Genomic DNA, 27,152 nt, shown 5'->3' on the forward strand with positions numbered 1-27,152 from the left:
GGCTATGAAATGTCAAAGAAATTTGCCGCTCATTACAAATGTGGGCTTCCACTTTTTAACTGACAAATAAACTGTTCTAGCTGTGGTTTAAAACCTGAAAATCAAAAATAGTATATACGGTAAGAGATTGGGATATTGATAGTTGACATATAGGTTGGCAGCAAATTATGCTACAAAATACACTAAAAACACTAAATTCCTACGCGAAATGGGTTGACAGGGTTGTCAGTAACTGGGCTTACTTGTTATTTTAAATTTCGCGCGTATGGAATACTTTTTATTGCTTAGATTTAGTGACTTTTCTGTCATTCAAACTCTCACTGTACGAACTATAATAGCAATGAAAAAAATTCAATTTCAAATAAAAATTACCCGCCAATCAGACTTTCTCCCTCCATCGCCAGTTCAAGAGGCCTGCTTCTATTGGCTCAAAACTTGTGTAGCAAACCTGTGTGTTAATTTCAGTAACTTTGGCACGCGACATTGTATCAGTCGATAATACAGTTTCCATTTAACTTGTTGAACTTGTTCGTCCAGTTGACATTGGCGGTTGGAGTGTGTTGGTTCGCATATTTGAACTTACTGGGTAAGTAAAATGTCTTGATGTTTATTAAATGTTATAAGTAAAATATAATTCGTCTGACATTCTGTTCATTTTGAACGGTTGTGACTAAAATTAAAGTAAATCAAATAACGGAATCCTGACCAACGAACGTGGTACATTGTTATTACCAGAGATTTGGTTATTACCGTTTTTCAGTGTCATAAAAGAAAAACATTGCTTTCACGTCCAAAACATGGTAGTAATTAATAACTAGAATAATTGTATTTATTATACTATTGCTGGGAAGTTGTAACACGTGTTGTACTTAACCTAAAACTAGGTACAGGTAGGCAATTATCTGAATTTGTGTTTTTAAATATCGCAGAGGAAATATCTGCTTAAAGCTGGCTGACTCGTACTGTAAGTTATTTCCACTCTTAGTTTGGTAGTTTCATGATCGAGAAAAGTTGTCCAAATCAAACAATACTTGACTTTCCGTTTAATTTACAATTTTTGAGTTTGTTCATTTATTGCTCTTTTAAATATTTTCAGAGTTCTTTTCTTTCTTTCTTTCTTAATTCTGCTAATTTCTTAGGATCATAATTATTGCACGCAGTGGCGGAACTATTCCGTTTGAGGCCGGTGGCAAATTCATTGGATGGCTTGATTGATGATTTTTTTGGCGTTTCAAAAATTTGAGTGTAGTCTGTACATTACTGTCATTGTCATTACTGACGTTTAAAACACCAAAGTATTGACAAGTTGTCAATTAAAAATTATCATGACTGAAGTATTTAAAGTCGATAAAATTAGAATAATCTCTTTAGAACAGAGCGGTATAATTTACATTCAGGTTCTTGCAATATTGGAAATTCAGTGTATTTAGAAATTAAAAAATTAAAACTGTGAAAATTGACAATGCAAAAAATTAAGGTTAGTAATTCTAAGGGGGGTTTCACACCATGCGACAGTTAAATGACATTCACGTCTAAGATTTTTTCTCCCCGGCTGTACATACGAACGTTATAACTATAAAGCCTCATTTCCACGGTCCGTTCTAGAGAGAACAGAATTTGATTTACGATGGAATTTGAGTTATTGCACCATATTTTGCGGTCAGAAAATTTGCAAATCCTATTGCACCCTTGGTTTAGAATCCTCTGTTCCGATTCGGGCGGACAAGCTGGTTGAAACGCCGAACCACCACACGGACTTGCTACATTTGATCGTAACCAAACAGTTTTAATTACTCCAATTCTTTTAATTTGAACACTAATTTTTTATCATAATGTTAATAACGTAAATAACACATATAAATGTGGATTAATTTTAATAAATATGCTGATAAATGTAGATAGATGAACATACTTATTTCCTGCATTGAAATGTACAGAATCATTGTATGAAAACAGGCGCGAATGAATGCAGGTAGGTACGTTTCTTATCTCTGTGAGTGGATTTATCCTTTTGAAATAACCGACAGGTCTGTATTTTTGTGGATTTGGTCAGTTATTACCTGAGGATTTGCATTTTTAATTTTGTTCTATGAATTAAATTTTCTGAATATTAGTGAAAGTTAACATACCATCCATATCCACGAACTAAGTAACTTGAAATATAAATAAAATAAAATAAATTTATTAACATTCTGTACTGGTTCAAATGCACGAACCATCTTGTTTGTTCGACGGACATTTCAACGCAGAACCAAGACAGAACGCACCGGACAGTTCAACACAGAACGCACAGAATAATTGAAATTAGCCGCTCCTTTGGAGAAAACTTTCAATAAACAATGCATTTCAGAATTTTTGTATAATTAATCTCGTTAAATAGGAATAAAAAAATGTTACTGTATTTCAATTGATTATTCCTGACATTATTTTACTGGTGGAGAAGTTATTTTAACATCAAGCTAAATATTGCAATGAAATATACAAAATTATTGTATGAAAACAGGCGTGAATGGATACAGGTATGTAGGTTTTTTATCTCTGTGAGTGGATTTACCCTTTTGAAAAAACCGACAGGTAGTATTTTTGTGGATTTGGTCCGACTTATTACCTGAAGATTTGAATTTTTAATTTCGTTCTATAAATTGAATCTCTAACTTACGACGGTTTATATGAGAATTTACCTACAATACAAAGTTTACTGGTTTAATTGAACAAACTATCTTGTCTGTTCGACATCGGTTCGGCGGACATTTCAACACAGAACAAAACACAGAACGCACACTAATAAAATTGGTCGCATAGAATGAACCTAACTTATGAAATTATTTTGTACGTTCGAAAAAGAGGGATTTTTGTATGCTTGGTCTGCGTTCTATGAATTGAATCTTTTGGATTTTGGTCAGAGATATTACCTGAAGATTTAAATTTTTAATTTTGTTCTAAGAATTAAATTTTCTGAATATTAGTTAAAATTACCATAGCTGACATATCCACGTAATAAGTAACTTGAACTATGAATAAAATGAAACAAATTTAAGAACATTCTGTACTAGTTCAACTGAACGAACGAACCATCTTGTCTGTTCCACATCGGTTCCAGAACGCACCGGACAGTTCGACAGAGAACCGAGACGAAACGCAGAGAACCTAATTAATTTTTTTAATTGCACTTCATGATTGCTGACAATTGATTGGTAAAAATGAAAGTTATTTAACATCAAATAGTAGCTGCAGTTTTCAGATTATTATTTATGAAATGGCCAAAAAAAAGTTCAAGTCATAAAATTTAAGGTCATTCTCAAATATCGAACGTGGCTTATTTGATACGTAGCTATTTATTTCTCCTAAAAATTATAACACGTCGGACGAACAAGTTGGTTCTGTCCGTTCTGCCTTGGTTTTGTGTTGAAATGTCCGTCGAACCGATGTCGAACAGACAAGATAATTCGTTGAGTTGAACCAGTACAGAATTTATTTAACTTCATTGATCCTTCAAGTTTCTTATTTCGCAGATACGTTGTGTAAGTAAATTCTCCTAAAATCTATTTAGCAGATTTAATTTACAGGATCATATAAAAAATTTAACTCTCCAGGTAATAAACCTAACTAAATCCATAAGAATACAGAGACCTGCCAATTACTTCAAAAGGGTTAATCCACTTACATAGATAAGAAACCTACCTGTATTTATCCACCTTTTTTCATGCAATGATTCTGTAAATTACAATGCAGGAAATAAATATCTGCATTTATCGCCATCTTTATTAAAATTAATCCACATTTATATGTGTTATTTACCTTATATTAACATATGATAAAAAATTAGTGTTCAAATTAAAAGAATTGGAGTAATTAAAACTGTTTAGTTATCATCAAATGTAGCAGTCCGTGTGGTGGTTCGGCGTTTCAACCAGCTTGTCCGCCCGAATCGGAACAGAGGATTGTAAACCAAGGGTGCAATAGGATTTGCAAATTTTCTGACCGCAAAATATGGTGCAATAACTCAAATTCCATCGTAAATCAAATTCTGTTCTCTCTAGAACGGACCGTGGAAATGAGGCTTAACAATTACCTAATAATTTAACTGAAATTACAATGTTTGTCTTAGAATCAAATTTAGATAATTAAAATTCTTTTTTTCTGGCTTTTTGTTCGGCAAAAGTGTTAATTACGTCATCGAAGTTCAAATTCCGGGCCATGGAATGTTGGACAAAACAGCTAAGCTGCTTTCCTTCTTGTCCCATTTCTTAGATAAGTTTTTGTCAATTTTAATTTTGAAAATGATCGCTCGGCATTAGCCGTAGTTACAGGGATGGTAATAAATGACAGAATTGCAGCGCAGACTTCAGAAAAGCCTGAAGACATAAAGTGATTCTTGATAATTAATAAGTCAGCCAGTTCTCCTATAGAAGATGACGTTTCTATTTCATGTCGAAAAGCGGATCGAAAACTAAGAATTTCCTTTGCAAACGAGATCGATATTATCTTTTTTATACAAATTGACAAATATTAAAGCTTTTTCTAACAAATCGTTATCATTTAAATTTTGCAAAGTGACAGGTTGCAAGATACTGAAATTAGAAACAACTGTGAGCAGCTCAATGAACATACACCGCATTTGGCTCGATATCTCTTAGGAGTTTTTGAACTTCGCTATAAGTGCCTTTCATGTTATTAGCTCCATCATATCGCTGTCCACGACACTTAGCAGAGAAATAAATACTTAAAAAAAGAATTATCAAAATTACAATTTATTCCCAAACACCAAATTTTGTCAAAAAATGCTGACGCGCGTTTCGATAGCAATGCTATCATCATCAGAGCGATGATTAAAAGAAAATTCACATATTTACGAAATATGATTACTAAAAATAGGAGATTTATAGGAACACACGCAATTACGGGGTAAAACATGAGATTTCAAGCAATCTTTCCAAAACTGTTTAGTTCCACTATTATTATGTGTTTTATTATTACATACATATATTAATAATCCAATAAATTCGCAATAGCGCTCATTAATGTTTATTAATTTATTTGTTCATTACTAATACTTCTATTGTAGACATGGACGAGAGAGAGAAGAAAAGAAGAAGAATGAATACCGAGGGTGAATCTGTCAACCGGGATCATGACAAAGAAACTGATAATAGACCAACAGAGGTAATAACGAATTGACTGATCAAGATAATTATGGCAATGTAGTTTTTTGTCTTTGTTTTACATGTGCGTTCTGTTTTATTCTTTGATTCGTTTTGCTGATTTATTGTTTTTCATGCATATGTAAGTGTGGTTTATTGCTAGTTAAATTAATGTTTTTTTTTGTTTTCTTTATAGGAACTGCACATACCAGATTCATTAAAAGCATCAGATGTCGCCGATTTAACTACAGAGGACTTTAAGGTCGTCAGAACAAAACTCACCTTTGTAGATAAGAGCGAGGGCATAAAACGTTTATTTGAATGTTCAGCATCTGGGGTCCAGATAACAGCCCCGAGGGGCTTTGGAAAATCAACATTTATGAATATGCTCGAGGTATTTTTGATGACAATAATGGATGAAGATGGAAGGCCAATTTCAAATCCAGAGAGTTCTGATAATTACAAGATGTTTATGGAATTAAAGCTAGGTCAAAAGCATGGTGGATTTGTTAAGCAACATTGCGGTCAATATCCGGTGATTTCGTTGAGTCTTAAATGTGTGAGAGGTGAAACAGAAAAAGGTATTTTAGACTCCCTAAAGGTTGTTATTTGTGAGACATTCGAAAATCATTTCTACCTGCTTGAAACAGCTTCTGATGGTTCTAAGAACTTCAAAACTAAGAAAATACTGGGCATCCAGACATTTTTGAAATATTGTGACCGCGATGAGTTGCAACACCTGTCCGAAACGAATGTAGTAGATGCTTTGAAATTCTTGTCTAAAATCTTGTACGATCACTTTAACAAGAAAGTTGTTATACTTGTAGACGACGCCGACGCGCCCATTATGAAAGCTATTACAGACACGGTGGATAATGAAACTCTGAAATACCTCATGCGTCTTCTTAGGGATATGTTGTCAGCAGGCTTGAAGGGGAACCAGTTTCTGCAACGTTCATTTGTTAGTTCTTGTGTTCGCTTATCAGGCGTATATTCCTCGGAGATAAACAATCAATTTCATGCTCTGTTCCTCCAAAAAAAATTGTTTTCTGAAACATATGGATTCACAGAAGAAGAAGTACATAATCTGTTGAAGAATGCTGCATTCCAAGAAGTGAATGATTTGGATGGTGTTAAAAAGTGGTATAATGGATACCAAGCGTTAAATAAAGATGGGGCAACGATTTACAGTAGCTGGTCTGTTCTAAACTATTTGAGCAACAGTATTGAAGAAGGAAAAAAAATGTTTGACACTTGTTGGTCTAACTCAGGCTTACTGGATGTTTTAGAAGAATTGCTTGTGCATCAGGAGATACATGAGAGAATCAACAAACTTATTAATGGCGAGAATATTTCGATAGTAGTAGCTGAGCCAACAGTTAAAAATATATTGGAGTTGAAAAATACGATTTCTTTTCCATCTACAAAGTTGAATGAGAAACAAGTGGATTTCTTCTTGCAGCTACTGTGGGATGAGGGTTTGTTGAATGCAGTTGAGAAGAATGGGAATACTGCAGTACTAAAGATCCCAAACCTTGAGATTAAGACGGAAATCCAACGTCAATGTTACACTCAGTCGCTTTTTGAAACCAAAGATGAGCTCAAATATGTAAGTGTGGTTCATTGCTAGTTAAATTAATGTTTTTTTTTGTTTTCTTTATAGGAACTGCACATACCAGATTCATTAAAAGCATCAGATGTCGCCGATTTTACTACAGAGGACTTTAAGGTCGTCAGAACAAAACTCACCTTTGTAGATAAGAGCGAGGGCATAAAACGTTTATTTGAATGTTCAGCATCTGGGGTCCAGATAACAGCCCCGAGGCGTTTTGGAAAATCAACATTTATGAATATGCTCGAGGTATTTTTGATTATAGTAGTGGATAAAGATGGAAGGCCAATTTCAAATCCAGAGAGTTCTGATAATTACAAGATGTTTATGGAATTAAAGCTAGGTCAAAAGCATGGTGGATTTGTTAAGCAACATTGCGGTCAATATCCAGTGATTTCGTTGAGTCTTAAATGTGTGAGAGGTGAAACAGAAAAAGGTATTTTAGACTCCCTAAAGAATGCTATTTGTGAGACATTCAAAAAGCATTTCTACCTGCTTGAAACCGCTCCTGATGGTTCTAAGAGCTTCAAAAATAAGAAACTGGAGGGCATCGAACTATTTTTGAAATATTGTGAGATTAATAGGTTGGAGGAATTGTCTGAAACGAATGTAAAAAAAGGTTTGGAATTCTTGTCTAAAATCTTATACGATCACTTTAACAAGAAAGTTGTTATACTTGTAGACGAGGCCGACGCGCCCATTATGAACGCTCTTATAGACACGGTGGATAATGAAACCCTGAAATACCTCGGGCGTCTTCTTAGGGATATGTTGTCAGCAGGCTTGAAGGATAACGAGTGTCTAGAACTTTCATTAGTTAATTCTTCTGTTCGCTTATCAGGCGAATATTCCTGGGAGATAAACAATCAATTTCATGCTCTGTTCCTCCAAAAAAAAATGTTTTCTGAAACATATGGATTCACAGAACAAGAAGTACATAATCTGTTGGAGAATGCTGCATTCCAAGCAGTGAATGATTTTGATGGTGTTAAAAAGTGGTATAATGGATACCAAACGTTAAATGAAGATGGGGCAACGATTTACAGTAGCTCTGTTCTAAACTATTTGAGCTACAGTATTGAAGAAGGAAAAACAATGTTTGACAGTTATTGGGCCAAGTCACGCTTACTGACATTTTTAAAACAATTGCTTGTGCATGATGAGATATATAAGATAATCAACAAACTTATTAATGGCGAGAATATTTCGATAGTAGTAGCTGAGCCAACAGTTAAAAATATATTGGCGTTGAAAAATACGATTTCTTTTCCATCTACAAAGTTGAATGAGAAACAAGTGGATTTCTTCTTGCAGCTACTGTGGGATGAGGGTTTGTTGAATGCAGTTGAGAAGAATGGGAATACTGTAGTCCTAAAGATCCCAAACTTTGAGATTAAGACGGAAATCCAACGTCAATGTTACACTCAGTCGCTTTTTGAAACCAAATATAAGCTCAAACCTGAGAATATAGAGAGATACATAGAAGCACTGAATCGACTGCTACTAATAAGGAGTAATGAACAAGAAAATGAGGACGAAGAAAGTAATGAAGAAAATGAGGACGAAGAAAGTAATGAAGAAAATGGTGAAATAGAGGAATCTGAGTAAGGGACAACTGAAAAATATGAAGAAGCAATACGCAACCTTATTAATGCGGTTTCACTTCTTTTCTCAGGTGATGCGATAATTCCATTTAATGAATCAGAGTTACATCACATCCTGTTTTTTTTAACATATAATAACAAGCTTTTCACAACACAGTCTAGTAAAAGTATTACAAGATTTTTGACAAAGACGAGTATAAATACGTTGGAACCAAAATCTATGTTGGGTTGTGTTTAAAAAAAACTTGCATGTGGCAGCGAATTACTTAGTCGACAATATTGATATAAACAAAGCAAAAATTGTATATGGCAACAAATAAGTTTTCTTTAGATATTTTCTTATTTCAGTTAGTTAATAAAATAATCTAAGAGTCTTTGTATATTGTATTAATAAAAAAATATTTTGAGAAAAAATTTGAAATAAAATGTCACAAAATCAACTTTTCACACAATAATGCCCTGTTATTCTGTCAATTGGCCACAGGGCTATGAGTCGAAGACTTACCAATAAACGGTGAAGCTGTCGTTAAAGAGGAGATGCTATTAGAATAGATTGATTCTGTAAATATTGGGGTGTTGAAAGTCGAGGGATTTAAATAAGAATCTACTAGGTTTTGAAAGCGTCTATTTGGTCTAAACTAGGATATTATGAAAAAACAGATGGAGCTATTATAGTCGGAATTTTGTAAACTTTGGTTAACCCCGCCCACATAAACAAATGACGATTTGAATTTGTCGAATCAAGGAATGGCTAGCCTTCTTTACACAACATATTAAAAAATTTGACAACTCTAGTGTCAGTCACACTTGTCAAAAAGATTTGCAGTTTTGCGGGAATTTAATTAATAGTGAAACCTTCGTCGATTTTGATCTGGTTTCGTCTTCTAATGTGTAGACATTTCTACCCCGGCTTCTGGCAAATATCAAAATGTTGCAGAGTAAATCTGACTTCCAGCTAAAATACAATTGACTTAAAAAGTAGGCGGAGTTAAACCAAAGTTATAAAATTTTGACTATAGAATCCATGTAGACGAAGAAAACAAAGTATGGAAAAAATTTAAACTTCCGCAATTTGGGGGGTAATGAAAATTAAAGGAATATTCATCTATGAATATCGTCGTCTAAGCGGCAACTATACAGGTGTCCCAGAACTCATGCCTAGCCGAAAACCGGGCATATCGGGAAAAGCTGTGAATGTGTAAATTGCTGAAAAAAAAGTTCCAACTCCAACCGAAACTGAGAAAAGACATGACAAAGTTGACCAATCACAAGGCCGCGAGGACATGGTCTGGAGGATATACTCGCGTGTTGCTAAGAGACCATTATTATTATTTGTGCTTGAGCTTCTAAGATTGGTAATTTTCGTTAAACAATTTCTCAATTTTAATGCACACCAGGACAAAACAAATTACATTTTTGGCGTCTTGATTGCTGTCGGCATCCGCCCTTTTTCGGCTAGGCGTGAGTTCTGGGACACCTGTATACCACAACCTCCATTTTTACAAAGTCATACGGGAGCGCAAAAAAACTGTTGCTGATCCGTTACAATATAACCTTAAACACACGCGCAAGTGACAGCTGTCAGAAAATTTGACAGTGACGTTACATCTCATATCACTGGAGGAAACACGCAACCAACAATACAGTTGTTTTTTATCATCCATCATCGACCAATCCCAACAAGCGCCTATAAAGTGACAGCTGACATTAAAAATCTTTATTTGAAGAATTCACGAATTTTCGGGCAATTCGTTGAAACTGTTACTCAACTTTCGTCAAAATTCCGCTTTTAATAAAAAGCAGTTTTTTATTCCGGTTTTCAATACATGAAAAGAATGCTAAGTCATCGCGTTTTGACAATAACCTCAAAACTTGACAGACGTCAAAATCGACACAAAATTGTTGCTTGAAATCGTGATGAATCACAACATAGAATGAACAAAGCGGTTTTCTAGCACACGCTAGCGCTTTCCAGAACTTCAAATTCCCCTTTAAATTCAAAATCGCGTGTCGGAGCACCAGTCAAACACATTCCTTTCAAGCCGCACCATGGAGTTTCCAGACATGGGTAAACACTGTTCTAAACAGAATTGCAACAAATTAGGTAAGTTTTGGTACCAACACACTACAAAATTATTAATTCCATTGTTTAGATTTTCTTCCAATCAAATGTGACGTTTGTTCGCAGATATTTTGGTAAGTTGCGCTCAAACTGCAATAAATCTGTCTCCAATTTTTTGTTTTTTTTAGCGACGAGCATTATTTTTATATGAAGCACGATTGCGCCAACGCTTATCTAAAAGACAACCAAGTGCCTGTTTGTCCCTTATGCAATAAACCCATTCCTGTGGGCCAAGGCCAGGAACCAGACCACGTAGTTGGGGCCCACATAGACAATGATTGCCAGTCCGATCCTGCGAGAACCAAAAGAAAAGTCTTCATAAACAAATGTTCAAAGAAAGGCTGCAAAGTGAAAGAAGTAGTTCCAGTTATCTGCGACGAATGCGGCCAAAACTTCTGTTTGAAACACAGACATGTCCAGGACCATCATTGTGAGGGTCCACAAGGGCAAACCAGACAGAGGGCATGGTAAAACAAAACTCTCACGCTGCGTTTATAGTTCTCATGTTTTTTCCAGGGATGCAGCGATGAAGAGACAAAGTAATCAAAACACTGCCACTCCATTCAGTGAAGTTCACGGGACGATGGTAATTATTTCTACTGTTTTAGTGTGGTTGTAATGAGGAGAGTTTCAGAGCGAAGACGAGGCCTTGGCTAGAGCTTTAGCTTTATCAATGCAAGATAATGGAAATGTGAAAACTCCAACTCAGGAAGAAATGGATCTGGCACTTGCGAGACAACTCCAGGCGTCGGAGTATCAAGGGACGACGGCAACCCCCAGATCTAACACCAGAGACAAGTGTATTGTTATTTAATTATCTCGTTAATATTGTATACACCGATTTTAACTGTCTTTACATTTGTATTTTATGTATATTATGCAAGTTCCTTTATTAAAATTTTCAATCTTCGTTGTTTTTTTTATTGCCTCTGAATGATAATCATTAATTACGTCGTCTCGTTATCTGTTTTTGTGGCTAACTCAATTATTTTCCACATTGTGTAATAAACATTGCATGAACACCGTTTGAATAATTGCGTAAATCCCCAGTGGCGTCGTCTCTTCATTTCTTTATTGATTGACCACAAATTTGAAATTTCCCCCCCAATTTTCAAATTAGTGACGTCTCAACGAAAAGTTAGGTTACCTTCCATCAATGACACGTGTTATTCATGTCACCAAACAAAACAATTATCTCCAATTTCTTCAATTTGCGGTCCATTAGGGACGCCTCTGCCTCCACTCAGTAACTCTTTCCGACCACAATGTCAACATAAAAACAAGATTAGCCACGTCGCGATAACCTTTTATCACAATTTTCTTCAAATAACCCCCCAAATCGTTCTTTACGTCAGTAGTGACCCATTCGCGATGGCCACAACGTCCATCACGCGTTTTTATCTACATCCCGGTTTCACCCCGGCGAAAAAGAGCGAAATCTTATTTAAACTCCAACAGAAAGACCCCAGTCTCACGGGGGTACAAACAGAGTTGTGTTACCACGTCGAGACCACTTCTCCCTTGTCAGCGAACGAGAAATCCCTACTAAAATGGGTGTTGCAAGATCCGTTCCACCCAGAAGGTCTATCAGAAGAAGAGCACTTTTTAGACGACTCCAACGTGGTGGAAGTGGGGCCCAGGTTCAACTTCTCCACCTCCAACTCCACGAACGCTGTCTCCATTTGTCGCAATTTGGGGTTGGGGCAAGTTGTGAGGCTCGAGGTGTCGCGGCGTTACAAGTTCGTTTTTGAAACTCCGGCCAAAACCTCAGGGGTGGATGCTTTGGCGGCGCTTCTGTACGATCGGATGACGGAGTGTCGCTACACGCCGGAAAACAAGCCCAAGAGGAGCTTCAACGAGAAATTGGCGAAGAAAGAAGACATCCGGGAGATCAACGTTTTGAAAAGGGGCGAAGACGCGATTAAAGAAATTAACATTGAAATGGGGCTAGCGTTCGATGATGCCGACTTCAAATACTACACGAATCTCTTCAAGAATGTCCTCAAGCGCAACCCGACCAACGTGGAGCTGTTTGATTTGGCCCAATCCAACAGCGAGCACAGCAGGCACTGGTTTTTCAAAGGAAAGATGATCGTAGATGGAGTTGAACACGAGGAATCTCTTATTGATATGATCGTAGATACGCAGAAACACACGAACCCTAATAATGTTATCAAGTTTAGTGATAACAGCAGGTAATTATCATTCAAAGTTAATTTAACATTCGCGCCGACACTTCTTTTTTCCCAGCGCTATCAAAGGCTACATCCATAGAAGCTTAAGACCGATCACTGCAGGCTCTATGAGCGAACTCCGCGAAGCCAACACGGAATCTCATCTGATTTTTACTGCGGAAACTCATAATTTTCCCACTGGGGTTGCTCCGTTTAGTGGGGCCACCACTGGAACTGGAGGAAGAATTCGCGATGTCCAAGGAGTTGGGCGAGGGGGGTACTGCATCGCTGGTACTGCTGGGTACTCAGTGGGGAACCTCAACATTCCTGGTGAGGAAACTTTCTCGATTTCCTAGCTGATTTTCTTGTGATTTCGTCCAACTTCCACTGAATTCCTTGTGATTTCGTCTAATTTCCCCTGATTTACTTTTGATTTTGTATAATTTCCCCTGATTTCCTTTTGATTTCGTATAATTTTCCCTGATTTCCTTGTGATTTCGTATAATTTCCCCTAATTTCATCTTCCTTCCTCTGATTTCCTTGTGATTTCGTATAATTCCCCCTAATTTCGTCTTCCTTCCCCTGATTTCCTTGTGATTACGTATAATTCCCCCTGATTTCCTTGTAATTTTGACTGACTTTCCCTGATTTCCTTGTGATTTTGTTTGACTTCCTCTGATTTCCTTGTGATTTCGTCTTACTTCCCCTAATTTTCTTTTGATTTCGTATAATTTCTCCTGATTTCCTAGTTATTTTGTATAATTTCTCCTGATTTCCTAGTTATTTTGTATAATTTCCCCTGATTTCCTTTTGATTTCGTATAATTTTCCCTGATTTCCTTGTGATTTCGTATAATTTCCCCTAATTTCGTCTTCCTTCCCCTGATTTCCTTGTGATTTCGTATAATTCCCCCTGATTTCGTCTTCCTTCCCCAGATTTCCTTATGATTTCGTTTAATTTCCCCTGATTTCCTTGAGATTTTGTTTGATCTCCCCTGATTTCTTTGTGATTTTGTCTGACTTCCCCTGATTTCCTTGTGATTTCGAATAACTTCCCCTGGTTTCCTTATGATTTTGTCTAACTTTTAACTTCCCTTGATTTCCCTTAATTTCCCCTGATTTCATGTGATTTCGTCTTCCTTCCCCTGGGTTCCTTTTGATTTCGAATGACTACCCCTGGTTTCCTTGTGATTTTGTTTAACTTTTGACTTCCCTTGATTTTTTGTGATTTCGTTTTCCTTCCCCTGATTTCCTTTTGATTTTGTATAATTTTCCCTGATTTCCTTGAAATTTCGTATAATTAACTCTGATTTTTTTTTGTGATTTTGACTGATTTTCCCTGATTTCCTTGTGATTTTGTCTGACTTCCTCTGATTTCCTTGTGATTTCGTCTTACTTTCCCTAATTTTCTTTTGATTTTGTATAATTTCCACTGATTTCCTTGTTATTTTGTATTATTTCCCCTGATTTTCTTTTGACTTTGTATAATTTCTACTGATTTTCTTTTGATTTTATATAATTTTCCCTGATTTCCTTGTGATTTTGTCTAACTTCCCCTGATGTTCTTTTGATTTTGTATAACTTCCCCTGATTTCCTTGTGATTTTGTCTAACTTCTCATAACGTTCTTTTGATTTCGTATAACTTCTCCTGATTTCCTTGTGATTTCGTCTTATTTCTCCTGATTTCCTTTTGATTTCGTATATTTTCTACTGATTTTCTTGTGATTTCGTCTGATTGCCCTTGATTTCCTTTTGATTTCGCATAATTTCCCCTGATTTCCTTGTGATTTTGTTTGACTTCCTTTGATTTCCTTGTGATTTCGTCTTACTTCCTCAGATTTTCTTTTGATTTCGTATAATTTTCCCTGATTTCTCCTGATTTTCTAGTAATGTTGTCTGACTTCCCCTGATTTCTTCTTTGTGATTTTGTCTTCCTTGCCCAGATGTCCTTTTGATTTCGTATAATTTCTCCTGATTTCCTTGTGGTTTCGTCTTATTCCCCTGATGTTCTTTTGATTTTGCATCACTTCCCCTGATTTCCTTGTGTTTTTGTCTAGCTTCCCCTGATGTTCTTTTGATTTTGCATAACTTCCCCTGATTTCCTTGTGATTTTGTCTAACTTCCCCTGATGTTCTTTTAATTTTGTGCGACTTCCCCTGATTTTCTTTTGATTTTGTTTAATTTCCCCTGATTTCCTTGTGATTTTGTCTAATTTCCCCTAACTTCCTAGTGATTTCCTTAAACTAATACACCGATTTCTCAATGATGTTAATCCCTCGGGAAATCCATTATTGACCACTTCTTAAACCACCATTTTGTAGGCTACGATCTCCCCTGGGAGGACCCCACCTTGGAATACCCCAACAACTTTGCTCCTCCCTTGGAGGTGCTTGTGGAAGCCAGTAACGGAGCCTCCGACTACGGCAACAAATTCGGAGAGCCCCTAATTTCCGGCTTTGCGAGGTCTTTCGGTTTGGTGGCCGACGGCGAGCGCAAAGAGTGGATAAAACCGATCATGTTCAGCGGAGGAATCGGCAGTATGGAGGCGTCCATGACCGAGAAGTTACCCCCAAAACCAGGCCACCAAATTATTAAAATTGGAGGACCCGTGTACAGGATTGGGGTTGGAGGAGGCTCCGCTAGCTCCGTGGAGGTACAAGGAGATAACAAAGCCGAACTCGACTTTAACGCTGTTCAAAGAGGAGACGCCGAAATGGAGCAGAAGCTCAACAGAGTCGTGAGAGCTTGTCTGGAATTAGGGAAAGAAAACCCAATTATTAGTATCCACGATCAAGGAGCGGGAGGCAACGGGAACGTCCTGAAGGAACTGGTAGATCCTGTAGGAGGCATCGTTTATGCCAACAGGTTTGAGTTAGGAGATCCCACAATCAACGTTCTGGAGTTATGGGGGGCTGAGTACCAAGAAAACGATGCGCTTCTCTGCGACAAGGCTGACTTGGAGATCCTGAAGAACATCTGCAAGAGGGAGAGGTGTCCCATTAATGTCGTGGGCGAAGTCACCGGCACGGGGAAGATGGTTTTAGCCTTGGACGAATCAAAGAAAATCGTCCCGTTTAACTTAGAACTAACCCACGTCTTAGGTAAAATGCCGCGCAAGGTCTTCAAACTCGACCGCAAACTCCCCTTGCTCAAAGAACTGAAGCTCCCGGACAGCCTCTCCATCTACAGCACCCTGGAGCGCGTCCTTCGCCTCCCATCCGTGGCCAGCAAACGCTACTTGACCAACAAAGTCGATCGCTGTGTTACCGGCCTCATCGCGCAGCAACAATGCGTGGGCCCACTGCACACCCCTCTTGCCGACGTCGCCGTCACGGCAATTTCCCACTTTGGCTACGAAGGGATTGCCTCCTCCATCGGCGAACAACCAATAAAAGGTCTTGTTAACACAGCCGCGGGGGCTCGGATGACTGTCGCCGAAGCTCTCTCAAACCTCGTCTTCGCCGTCGTCTCCGACCTCCGCGACGTCAAATGCAGCGGGAATTGGATGTGGGCGGCGAAGCTCCCCGGTGAAGGCGCCGCTCTCTTCGACGCTTGTAAAGCCATGTGCGACATCATGTCACAACTGGGGGTTGCCATAGACGGAGGGAAAGACTCTCTAAGCATGGCGGCGCGGGTTGGCAAAGAAACCGTTAAAGCTCCTGGAACTTTGGTGGTTTCCACTTACGCGCCTTGCCCGGATGTCCGCAAGGTTGTTACTCCAGATCTCAAAGTTCCGGTGACTGGAAAGTCCGGGCAGTTGTTATTCGTGGATTTGTCACAAGGGAAGAATCGTTTGGGGGGCACAGCAGTCGCGCAAGTTTTTGGACAGTTGGGCAACGAATCACCGGATGTAGAAGACGTGAAGGAGCTCAAGAATGCCTTTGTGGCCACGCAACAACTTATAAGAGACGGTGCTGTTCAAGCTGGACACGATGTTAGCGACGGAGGATTGATAGTCTGTCTTCTGGAGATGTGCTTTGGTGGAATCAGCGGAATTGATGTCCAAATTGGGCACCGCCACGGCAAACCAATCCCGATTTTGTTTTCCGAAGAGATCGGATGGGTGCTGGAGGTGCTCGAGAGCGACGTACAACACTGTCTTGCGGTCTTCCAGGTAAGATCCCTTGTTGTCTCCCAGATTCTGAATTTCATGTTTAGAAACACCAAGTTCCGGTTTATAAAATCGGGAAGAGCGTCGGCTGCGGTATCGACTCCAAGATCACGATCTCTGTTAACAACGCCTGCATTGAAAGCACAGTTCTTCCTCTAATGCGGATGTGGGAGGAAACGAGTTACAAATTAGAGCTCCAACAGACTTTTAAGGGTTGTGCAGACTCTGAATTTAACTCGCTGACAGGGAGGTCCCACCCCAACTACCGCTTGTCGTTTGACCCCGATGTAGACTCCGCCATCAAGGGGCCCGTCCACGTCAAAGTCGCAGTGCTAAGAGAGGAAGGAACGAATGGCGATCGCGAGATGGCCGCCGCCTTGGTCCGAGCAGGTTTCAAAGTCTGGGACATCACCATGCAGGATCTCCTGTCCGGAAACGCGGTTCTTGACCAGTTCAGGGGGCTCATCTTCCCTGGAGGCTTCAGCTATGCGGGTACTACTCTTCATAGTCTGTTAAACTAACTCTACAACTTCTTTTTTTAGACGTGTTGGGGTCGGCGAAGGGCTGGGCGGGCAGCATCCTCTTCAACCAGAAAATCCGCGAGCAATTCGACCGCTTCTTCTCGCGCCCCGACACCTTCAGCCTCGGCGTCTGCAACGGCTGCCAGCTCATGGCGATGATCGGCTGGGTCGGCGAGCTAACCCCCGACAACACCCCATCAGTCATGCTCGAACACAACGTCTCCGAGCGATTCGAGTGTAGATGGAGCACCGTCCGCATCGAGAAATCCAAAGCGATCATGTTGAAAGACATGGAGGACTCAGTTTTCGGCGTCTGGGTGGCTCACGGGGAAGGCCGCTTCACTTTTAAGAATTCCAGAGTCTACGACGAAGTCACCGAAAATAACTGCGTGGGGTTGCGATACACGGACGATGCTGGTAACCCCACTGAGATTTACCCCATGAATCCCAACGGGAGCATTGGGGGAATTGCCGGAATTTGTTCAAACGATGGACGGCATCTGGCGATGATGCCGCATCCTGAGCGGTGCGATCAACCGTATTTGTGGCCTTACACCCCAACGGACTGGAAGCACTACCAGAAGAGTCCGTGGCACAAGATGTTTAGAAACGCGTTTGAATGGTGCACCAACGTCAAGTTCTTCCCGGTTTATTATTAGAGTGGCTTAACATTCCTTTTTCTGTTGTAAGAGAAATATATTTTAATAAAAAAAGTTTATGGCCCCGGCGCATCCACCATTTCTAAAACCCGAAAAGTTCGCTTTGACGACATTGAAACGTGCAATTCTCATTAATCCGAAGCGATTCTAAAGCAAAGCAGCTCAACATGACTCAAGTGGTCACATGAAAGTGAGTCAGCGCTCTGATAAGATAAGGATTCGTATAAAATTCCGTTATCGCTAAACCGTAAATAAGAAACACCAACAAATCGGCTTGTTTCCTTGTCTGACAAACACCTCTTGTGCTATTTTACGTGTTACCACCGCTCCCCGTCGTGTATCCTCAATTTATCTCATTAAAACCCAACTAGAGCCGCAATTATCCAATAAACCATTCCAAAACTATTTTAATCTTGTCATTAATAACAAGCCAAGCACAACAAAACCGATTTTTTCGTCTCATTGTCCAAAAATACAAGAATGAATCGACATTTTTCAAACTTGGCGCCATGTCGACCCGCTCCACGCACGCGCAGTCAATTATTTTTTTTCTTTTGACGTAAATGACGCATGTAATTCAGTCATCAGCTGAGCGTTGTTGAGTGTGCAATGAAAACGTTGACGCTTTTGTTGTTTCTGTGCCATTATTTCGTAGATAACGGCACAGCGGAACAAGAAAAATATATAAGAACTCTGCATGGCTTTGCCGAGCTTGATGGTAAATCGAGGACGTTGATTTTGAACAATGAAGAAGATATGGTACCACACAGTGTGGTGAAGAGGTCCGTTGGGTCTTCCACCAATGGTAGTTCCATCACTCCGAAGGTAATTACGCCGGTAACTTCGGAAATTGCAAGTTCATAGTTTGTTGTCACGTGGATTTGTTTACCCGGTTAAAAATAGGTTTATTGGCAGAAGAGTTTCATTGTTTTGATGGTTCTAGAAGAGTCGCGAGGCCGTTGGGTGTACAGTTGGCCTTGTGCTACGCTGGCAACCCCTACATTCTATGAAAACCACAATTTACTTTTGTTGTTTTAAAGAAGAGTTTAAATTTTCCGCCGGAATCAGCCAATGGGATGAAGGAACCGGCCCAATTCATGCGCGAAATTCAAAAACCTACAACGTAATTCCCGTGTTTATCAGCACGTAATTGAGCGTGGAACGATAAATCCGTAATAGGACCTCCTGGGAAATGCGGGGGAGTCCCTAGGCAACTCGGCGTCGCACTTTCATCGCCTCGAAATCTATAAATTGATTTTTCACAAACCAATTGGTATAAATTATCTTGACGCGGAGGTCATTCATATAATTGACACCCTCTTATTTACGCCCGTATTACTGGACATCCTGTCATGATAGGGCAATTTAAAGGTGACCATAGCGGAAGCACATTGTGTTCCTACATATAAAATGTTCTCTAAAGTTGCAACGGGGGTTCACAAATGTTATATAACTTTGTAATTTCATAAAAACAAGTCAAGATTGAGTAAATACCTCGTTATCGTTTCATTTAAAATTCTAACGAACAAACAGCGTTTAATCGTACTAAGTTGGACCGAATAAACAATAATTTTTCGTTGTTAATTAATCACGTGATGGCAGTTATTCTTGCTTCTGGAAAATGCGATGACCGAGTTGGTAATAACTTGCACAACGCATTATGATTCATGCAAAGTTTGCAAATTTTAATAATTATTATAAACAGGGAAGTTGATCAATATTTAGTTTAAACCTCGTCATTGTTGTCGAAGAACAAAGTGATGATAAGGTTGATGGACGTCTGTGTTTAGAAAAAATCGGGTCGGTCTTTGTGGTGTTGCCATAATATACGACTGCTATTTTTATCTTCACTTATCAAAGTCTACATAATCGTCGCATGATCTTTGGGTCTGGATCAACCTCACTGGGATCCCACCTCTGACACATCTTTTTTCTTTAGATAACCTACTTGAACGACACCCACAAGCAGCTCATGGTGCACTGGGTGAGCGAAGGCAGCAACGTGATAATTTGCTTGGCGCGCGACCCCACACCAACAGTCGCAACTCTGTTACCACTAGGTCCTTCGGCTGTCTACATCTCCTACAATTACGGCGACTCCTACGAGAACAAAACCGAGCTTTTTAAAACGGCAGATGGTTCGTACGCGACCTTGGAGAAGTTCTACAACCATCCGAAGTACAACACACACGTGAGTTCTTCTTGGTGTCTTACCACTCTCTTACCATCGCTTTTAGTTTGTCTTCGCCGATGTTAAACACAATCTTCTCTACGTTACGACGAACCATGGCCGCGATATTAAGAGAATCGATCTTAACTTCACCCCCAGCGATGTTTCGTTCCACGAAATGCAACCTTCGACTTTCGTGGTGTTGGATAAGAACGACCCTTTGAATAGGTTGTGGGTGACGGAGGATTTCGGCGCGAGTTTCAGATCCGTGCAGAATTTCGTCAAGTCGTTCTATTGGGTGAAGGAGAGCGATTTGAAGCACACTTTGGTGGTGCAGAGGATCGAAGCTAATGGTTACACCGGCATTCTTTACTCGCGCGATCTGTTTTCCAACCGGTCCGTGATGGTGCAGGCCACTGATATCAAAGAGTTCTTCGTGAAAGGCGATTATCTGTTCACCACGAAACTGACGTCGAAAGGAGCCTTGGAGCTCTACGTCTCGTACAAACTGGGGAAGAAAATCAAATGTGTCTTCGACAGTCAATTGGAGTTCAAGAGTTACTTCATTGTTGATGTGACGAACAACAGAGCGCTGGTTGCAGTGAGTCACTCGGACACAACTTCTCATTTGTACGTGTCCGAAAACTTGGACAAGAGCGATGGAGTGGTCAAGTTCACCCTCTCCCTAGAAGACATTCTTTGTTATTTCCCCAACAGCACGTGGCACGATACGTGGATCCAGTAAGTTCCCTGGTGGTAGTTTCAGTGTTGAAACTTCTTTTGCAGTCACGCGTCGGAGGAAGCCTTCGCCGACGTCTACAAAGTGGAGGGTTTGACTGGCATCTACATCGCTTCGCGAGTTCTGACAAAACCCCAAGGAAACAACCTCGGTCCTCAACATCTCGGATCAGTTATAACGTTCGATCACGGCCGCTCCTGGCGCCTCATCAAAGCCCCCGAACACGACATTGAGAACCAACCCAACTCCTGCTCCGTCCAAAACAACTGCTCTTTGCACCTCAGCCAGAAATTCAGCCAGTTGTACCCCGAGACGCGCTCTATCAGCATCTTGTCCAGCAAATCCGCGCCGGGGATTCTCATCGCCACCGGCGTCTTGGGGAAGTCGCTCAAAGGACATTACGGCGTCTATGTTAGTAACGACGCTGGTTTAACGTGGAGGCAAACATTACGCGATTTTTATTTCTTCAACATGGGCGATCATGGGGGTATTTTGGCGGCGGTTAAGTACTTCAGATTGACGGGGGAAACGAGACAGATTTTGTATTCCACGGATGAAGGGGAGAATTGGCAAGCGGCGACTTTCCACGATCAAGGGATTAGATTGTACGGATTGATGACGGAGCCGGGGGAGAATACGACTGTGTTTACGATGTTTGGGTCGCTGCCGCAGGAACATCAGTGGATTATTGTCAAGCTGGATTTGATTAAGGCGTTCAAGTACAATTGCTCCAAAGTAAGTGTGGTTAATTAGGTTAACGCTGCATTGAGGCACAAAGCGGCCATTCAAGGCGCATTGAACATTTTAATCTGTAGGAAACATTTAGTCACGGATATCCTATTTTTTCTTTGACTCAAAACGACATATTTGACAGGATGTACAAAAATAAGTTTAATTATTCTGTTATTTATGTATTTATGGCGTGTTGCAAGATAGGGAAAATATTTCAAGGACGTGTTCGATTTTTCCTTTTGTACGTTCACTGCATTGACGCCAGCACGTTTTTTATTTTTCAACAGCAATAATTTTTTAATGACAGGAATTACATCCTTTTGTTAGAGATAACAGTAAAATCCATTAAAACGGCGGTTCTGTGAGTCATACAAAACCAATAAGCGACCTTGCAAACAATGGAAACCCACGAAAAAAACTCAAGAAAAGTTAATTTTTCCAGGATGATTACAAACTCTGGTCCCCTAGCCAAAGTGACGCTGACCGCAACTACATCCCTTGCATCATGGGGCAGCAGCGCACCTACCAGAGAAGAATGCCGCACGCGAACTGTTACAACGGCGAAGATTTCGATGCGCCCATCTCGATGACGCCGTGCGGGTGCGACGTCCACGACTACGAATGGTAATACTTGTTCACTCCACTCTTCTTGGCTAACTCTGGTTGTAGTGATTTTAGTTTTACGCGTTCGGAGAAGCCTGGGAATTGCGTGAGGAACACGACTGTCATGGGGGATCCTTACAAGGTACCACTGAGTTGCAAACCGGGGAAATTCTACAAGCGCACCAAAGGATATCGGAAGATTCAAGGGGATGTTTGCGTTGGGGGTTTCGAGGATCATTACATGCCGGAGGAAATTCCCTGTCCTTTCGGGGAAGTCGATGACTTCTTGTTGTTCGCGCAAAGAGAGCGCATTAGCCGGTTTAACTTGGTCACGAGGACGTTAGAGGAGCTTCCGGTAAAAAAACTGAAGAATGTCATAGCGATTGATTTCGATCTAAAAAACAATTGTGTGTACTGGGCGGATATCGCCTTAGACACTATTGGACGGCAGTGTCTAAACAGCAGCGAGTCTGAAATTTTGGTTTCAAAGGACTTATCGTCCATTGAAGGAATGGCCTTTGATTGGATCTCCAACAACTTGTACTTCGTCGACGGGATGAGGTCAAAAATTGAACTCATCCGAACCGACGTCAATCACAGTGGAAGAATGAGACGCACTGTCTTAGGTCCCGAACAATTAAAAAAACCCCGCGGAATCGCTCTGCACCCCCGAGCTGGTTACATGTTCTGGACCGATTGGTCCGTGGAAAATCCTTCAGTCAACCGTGCAGACTTGGACGGCCAAAATGTTAAACGCCTCTTCGCGAAACCACAAGTTGAGTGGCCGAACGGCATCACCATCGATTACATCGCCGAACGCATCTACTGGGTTGACGCGCGGTTGGATTACATCGCCAGTAGTGATCTTCATGGTGACTACTTCCACATTATCATCTCGCAGAACGAGGTGGTTTCTCATCCTTTCGCTGTCGCGGTGTTCAAGAACAACATGTATTGGGACGATTGGAAACGCAACGCGATCTTCAGCGCCGACAAAGACGGTTTCCGTGGCGTGGAAGTCCTCCGGAAGAATCTCCCAGGTCTGATGGACTTGAAGGTGTACGCGCACGGTATCCAAGTCGGTACCAACGGCTGCACCAACACCACTTGCTCGTACGTTTGTGTGGGAAAACCGAAGAAACAAAGCAGTTGTTTGTGTCCCGACGGCTTGGAGAATCAAAAGGGAAAATGTTTGTGTCCAGGCCACGTGGAGCCGTTGCCCAACTTTACTTGTCCACTCATCCAGAACACGTGTGCGACGGATTATTTCGCTTGCAGCAACGGTTTCTGCATACCAAAGGGTTGGAAGTGCGATGGTGAAGACGACTGTGGCGATGGTTCGGATGAGGCGCTCTGCGAATCTCAGACTTGTCCACCGAACTACTTCATCTGCGGGGATGGAAAGTGTCTCCCGCATTACTGGAAGTGCGACTTTGAAAACGACTGCGCCGATGGATCGGACGAGAAGAATTGCCCCAGGAAGAACTGCACGGATAATCAATTCACTTGTAACAACGGTCGGTGTGTTCCGAACAAATGGAAGTGTGATGGGGAGAACGACTGTAGAGACGGCTCAGATGAGCAAAACTGCGAAGCCTCTGAAGTTACGGATTGCAAAGGTATGCAGCGTCTTGAAACCACTCGCGGGTAATAAATTTGTTTCAGCTGATGAGTTTAAGTGTCTTACGGGGGCTGTGAAGTGCGTTCCCATTTCATGGCACTGCGACGGCGAGCGCGATTGTCGCGACAGCTCCGATGAGACCAACTGTACAAGTATCAAGTGCTTGGACATCCAGTTTGCGTGTGGGGAACCGCAGAACCGATGCATTGACGCTTCGTGGGTGTGCGATGGGGACAAAGACTGCCCCAATGGGAGGGATGAGGTCAATTGCACCACCACCAAACCCGACAATAGAGACATCACCGATCAGTTTATCCCAAAGGTTTGTATAAAAACGCGAAATTAAGTTTCTAATCGTTTTGGTTACAGAACGGGACCTGCCAGGACTGGATGTTCAAGTGCGGCGACCAAAAATGCATCCCTTACTGGTGGAAATGCGACGGCGCTAACGATTGTGGCGACGGCAGCGACGAACTAGGCTGCCCGAACGTGACAACTTGGACAACCACAACGACAACGGCGCGGCCCTCCGAACAATGCATGACCAACCAGTACCGTTGCGCTAGCGGCGAATGCATCTTCTCCTCCTGGGTGTGCGATGGAATGGAAGATTGCACAGGTGGTGAAGACGAAAAGCAATGCTTCAACGTTATTTCCTGCACGAAAGACCAGTTCAAATGCCGCAGAGACGGGAGTTGCATCCCGAAGAACCTCGTCTGCGACCAAACGGTTGATTGTCCGGACGGCAGCGATGAACAAGAGTGCGATCACAACTTACCCAATGGTCCTGCAACCCCGAGTTGTTCCAAAGGTTACTTCCCTTGTGACGTCGATCGTTGTTATCCTTTAGCGGCGTTGTGCGACGGGAAACAAGACTGCGTCGACGGTTACGATGAGTTTAACTGTACGAAACACTCGAGGATTTATCAGGTTCTGCAAATGGGGATTGACGAACGCGGCATCAACGAGTCGAGTTTGTTGTTGTATTGGTGGATCGCAACTCCTCTGAAGGATCGTCTTGAGTTTTTACCATCGATTAGTAAAACGGGGAGCGGCGAGTGGCGGAATCAGTCGTGGATCGACAGCACCACGTTCTTGTTCGAGGGTTTGGAACCGGGGACTAAGTACAACATGACGATTTATGTCCGTGTGCAGAATACGTCGACGGTTTTCACTCCGGCGAAGTATTTCATTGCGCACACTGCCGAAGGGGTGCCCAGTCCACCCTCCAACATGACGGTGGTGCAGAAGAACGGCTCTTACATCCTTCTGTCGTGGAATCCACCGGCGCACCCCCATGGTCAGATTGTCAATTACGAAATCTGTTGGTCGCCGCCGAATCCCCCAATTAAAATGAAGTTGAGCGGAAACGAAACCAGCTTCTGGTTGCCGGCGAACTTCGTACCTTATGAAACCTACTCCTTCTACGTTGTTGCGCATAATAATAAATACGAAAGCGAAAGATCTGAAGTTGTGACGATGAAGTTTGATGGCGATACGCGGATGTACAACATTAGGAGTCTTAGAGTTGTGAAGAAAACAGAGAACAGTGTTTCTTTGGCGTGGTCGTACAACAAAACAGTTGAAGGGTTCAAAGTTGAGATCATACCAAAGCGCGATTATCCGCGAATTCCACCCCAAACAACCACCGCTAATAATATCACAATTACCAATTTGTCGCCGGAAACTGATTACAAATTCTTCGTCAGCGCGTTTAAGAAGTCGTTCGTTGGTCCAAAAACCCTCATTGAAGAGGTCACCCAAGGCAAAGTCCTTCCCACGGTTACCAACATCGAAGGAAATTTGATCAAGGACGTGGGGACCACAGTGAAGTTGAGTTGGACTCCGGTGAAGGACTTTAGAGATGTCACCTGGACGTACGGAGTCTACTATGGAATTGACGAGGAGGAACTTTATGAAAGTAAGAACGCCGCTATTTTATTCACTTCTTAATTGTGGTTTTCTTAGAGCCTCGATTGAACACGACGAATTCGACGGTGACCATCCCAGATCTGCGCGCCTGTGAATATTACACTTTCAGGGTTGGCGTGGTGGCCCCCTTCGGTTTCGGCCCCCTTTCCAAGAGTTCCAAAGAAGTGGCAACTGGGATTAATAAAAAAGCGCCTCCGAAATACCTAACGGTGAAACAAGGCGAAAATTCATTGAGGATGAAAGTCGAATGGAAGCCTGCATGTCCTTTCACCGACCCCTCCGTGCCTTACGTTGTACGTACCCAAAAAAACAATTTCTTCCCTCTCTAAACAGTTTTTTTCCAGATTCGTGTATACGAGCGGACCCTGCGTAAATTCACGCGCGTGAGAAAAGCCCCCGGGATTCACTTCCACGTCTTTAACATCACGTACGGCGCCGTCTACGACGTGAGCGTGGCGACAACGGACCCCGAGGCGATTTACACCCCCAACGTGACGTATTACGCGCCCCCGATTCTCCCACCGTTCGAAGTGAAGACAGTCATCGAAAGCAACGGGAGCTTCTTCGTGTATTGGCAAGAACGCAACCTCCCCCCAGCTGTCGGGTCCTACAAATACGAAATTCTGGTGTCTCAAGGAAACGCCACGAATGAGACGACAGCCGAAAAGTTCTTGGTCTCCAAACCGCCGTTTATCTACACGAACAACTCGGCGCACATGTACACGTTTTCCGTGCGGATTCTTGCAGATAGTGGGTACAAGTCGTTGCTGTCGGAGCAGATTAGCAAAGCGTTGGAGTTTGCTTCTGCTGATTCGCCCATTTCTAAAACGAGTTTATGGGTGATTTTGCTTCTCACTGGTTTGGCGCTGCTGGTTTTGGTCGCTTTGGGGGTGTTCGTGGTGAAACATCGACGGTTGCAGAATAGTTTTACGAGATTTGCTAATTCGCATTATGATACACGGTCGGGGGCGGCGACGTTCGATGATAACGGGCTGGAGGAAGAGGAGAGTCCGCAGATTACAGGGTTTTCGGACGACGAGCCGCTTGTTATTGCCTAGGCGTTTTATAGTATTGAGATTGAGACTTGATCGCATGGGGGGCATGGCCGATGGTTACCAAATATACAAAGTTTTGCCATTACCACTGTGCTATTTATAGTATTGTCCATTTAACAAGAATTTTTAAACATGTTATGACTATTCCAAATTTATTATATTCAGCTAGTCTTGTGCAACGGTTTGAACATGTGTTTTGACTTTGGTTTGGAAATTATTGTCTCATGCAATTCGATTGTGAAATTTGTGTTTTTATACTTTTTGTACTGTTAGGGTAAGTTTGATTCCTGGTGTGCGAGGTGCTCAAGACACACGTTAAAGTTTCTATTGAGTAGTAATAGATTATTTTTAAGTCA

At 41.4% G+C, this 27,152-nt stretch overlaps 4 protein-coding genes across 4 annotated transcripts; all 4 read left to right on the forward strand.

The window, feature by feature from the left end:
• Window positions 1–481: 481 nt before the first annotated feature.
• LOC148166236 (uncharacterized) lies at window positions 482–9,017 on the forward strand. Its single transcript, XM_088048711.1, has 4 exons — window positions 482–586; window positions 5,066–5,163; window positions 5,338–6,750; window positions 6,805–9,017. Exons 2-4 carry the CDS (start codon window positions 5,068–5,070, stop codon window positions 8,359–8,361), a joined length of 3,066 nt encoding a protein of 1,021 aa, XP_087904837.1. The 5' UTR covers window positions 482–586; window positions 5,066–5,067; the 3' UTR covers window positions 8,362–9,017.
• A 1,006-nt stretch (window positions 9,018–10,023) lies between these two features.
• LOC148166237 (AN1-type zinc finger protein 2A-like) lies at window positions 10,024–11,389 on the forward strand. The gene is made up of 5 exons (XM_088048712.1): window positions 10,024–10,461; window positions 10,511–10,553; window positions 10,608–10,946; window positions 10,996–11,065; window positions 11,114–11,389. The coding sequence occupies exons 1-5, from the start codon at window positions 10,407–10,409 to the stop codon at window positions 11,291–11,293; spliced, it is 687 nt and encodes a 228-aa protein (XP_087904838.1). The 5' UTR covers window positions 10,024–10,406; the 3' UTR covers window positions 11,294–11,389.
• A 230-nt stretch (window positions 11,390–11,619) lies between these two features.
• Window positions 11,620–18,008, forward strand: LOC148166238 (phosphoribosylformylglycinamidine synthase-like). Its single transcript, XM_088049328.1, has 5 exons — window positions 11,620–12,674; window positions 12,730–12,983; window positions 14,975–16,767; window positions 16,812–17,256; window positions 17,307–18,008. Exons 1-5 carry the CDS (start codon window positions 11,851–11,853, stop codon window positions 17,942–17,944), a joined length of 3,954 nt encoding a protein of 1,317 aa, XP_087905454.1. The 5' UTR covers window positions 11,620–11,850; the 3' UTR covers window positions 17,945–18,008.
• Window positions 18,009–18,508: 500 nt separating this feature from the next.
• LOC148166239 (sortilin-related receptor-like) lies at window positions 18,509–26,888 on the forward strand. Its single transcript, XM_088049326.1, has 10 exons — window positions 18,509–18,769; window positions 19,884–20,135; window positions 20,182–20,855; window positions 20,901–21,588; window positions 22,028–22,209; window positions 22,255–23,807; window positions 23,854–24,131; window positions 24,179–25,730; window positions 25,778–26,034; window positions 26,086–26,888. The coding sequence occupies exons 1-10, from the start codon at window positions 18,554–18,556 to the stop codon at window positions 26,797–26,799; spliced, it is 6,366 nt and encodes a 2,121-aa protein (XP_087905452.1). The 5' UTR covers window positions 18,509–18,553; the 3' UTR covers window positions 26,800–26,888.
• Window positions 26,889–27,152: the final 264 nt, after the last annotated feature.

Source organism: Gnatocerus cornutus, unplaced genomic scaffold (genome assembly GCF_029298725.1).
Source record: "Gnatocerus cornutus isolate USDA-ARS CGAHR unplaced genomic scaffold, icGnaCorn1.1 ctg00000023.1, whole genome shotgun sequence".
Taxonomy (NCBI): Eukaryota; Metazoa; Arthropoda; class Insecta; order Coleoptera; family Tenebrionidae; genus Gnatocerus; species Gnatocerus cornutus.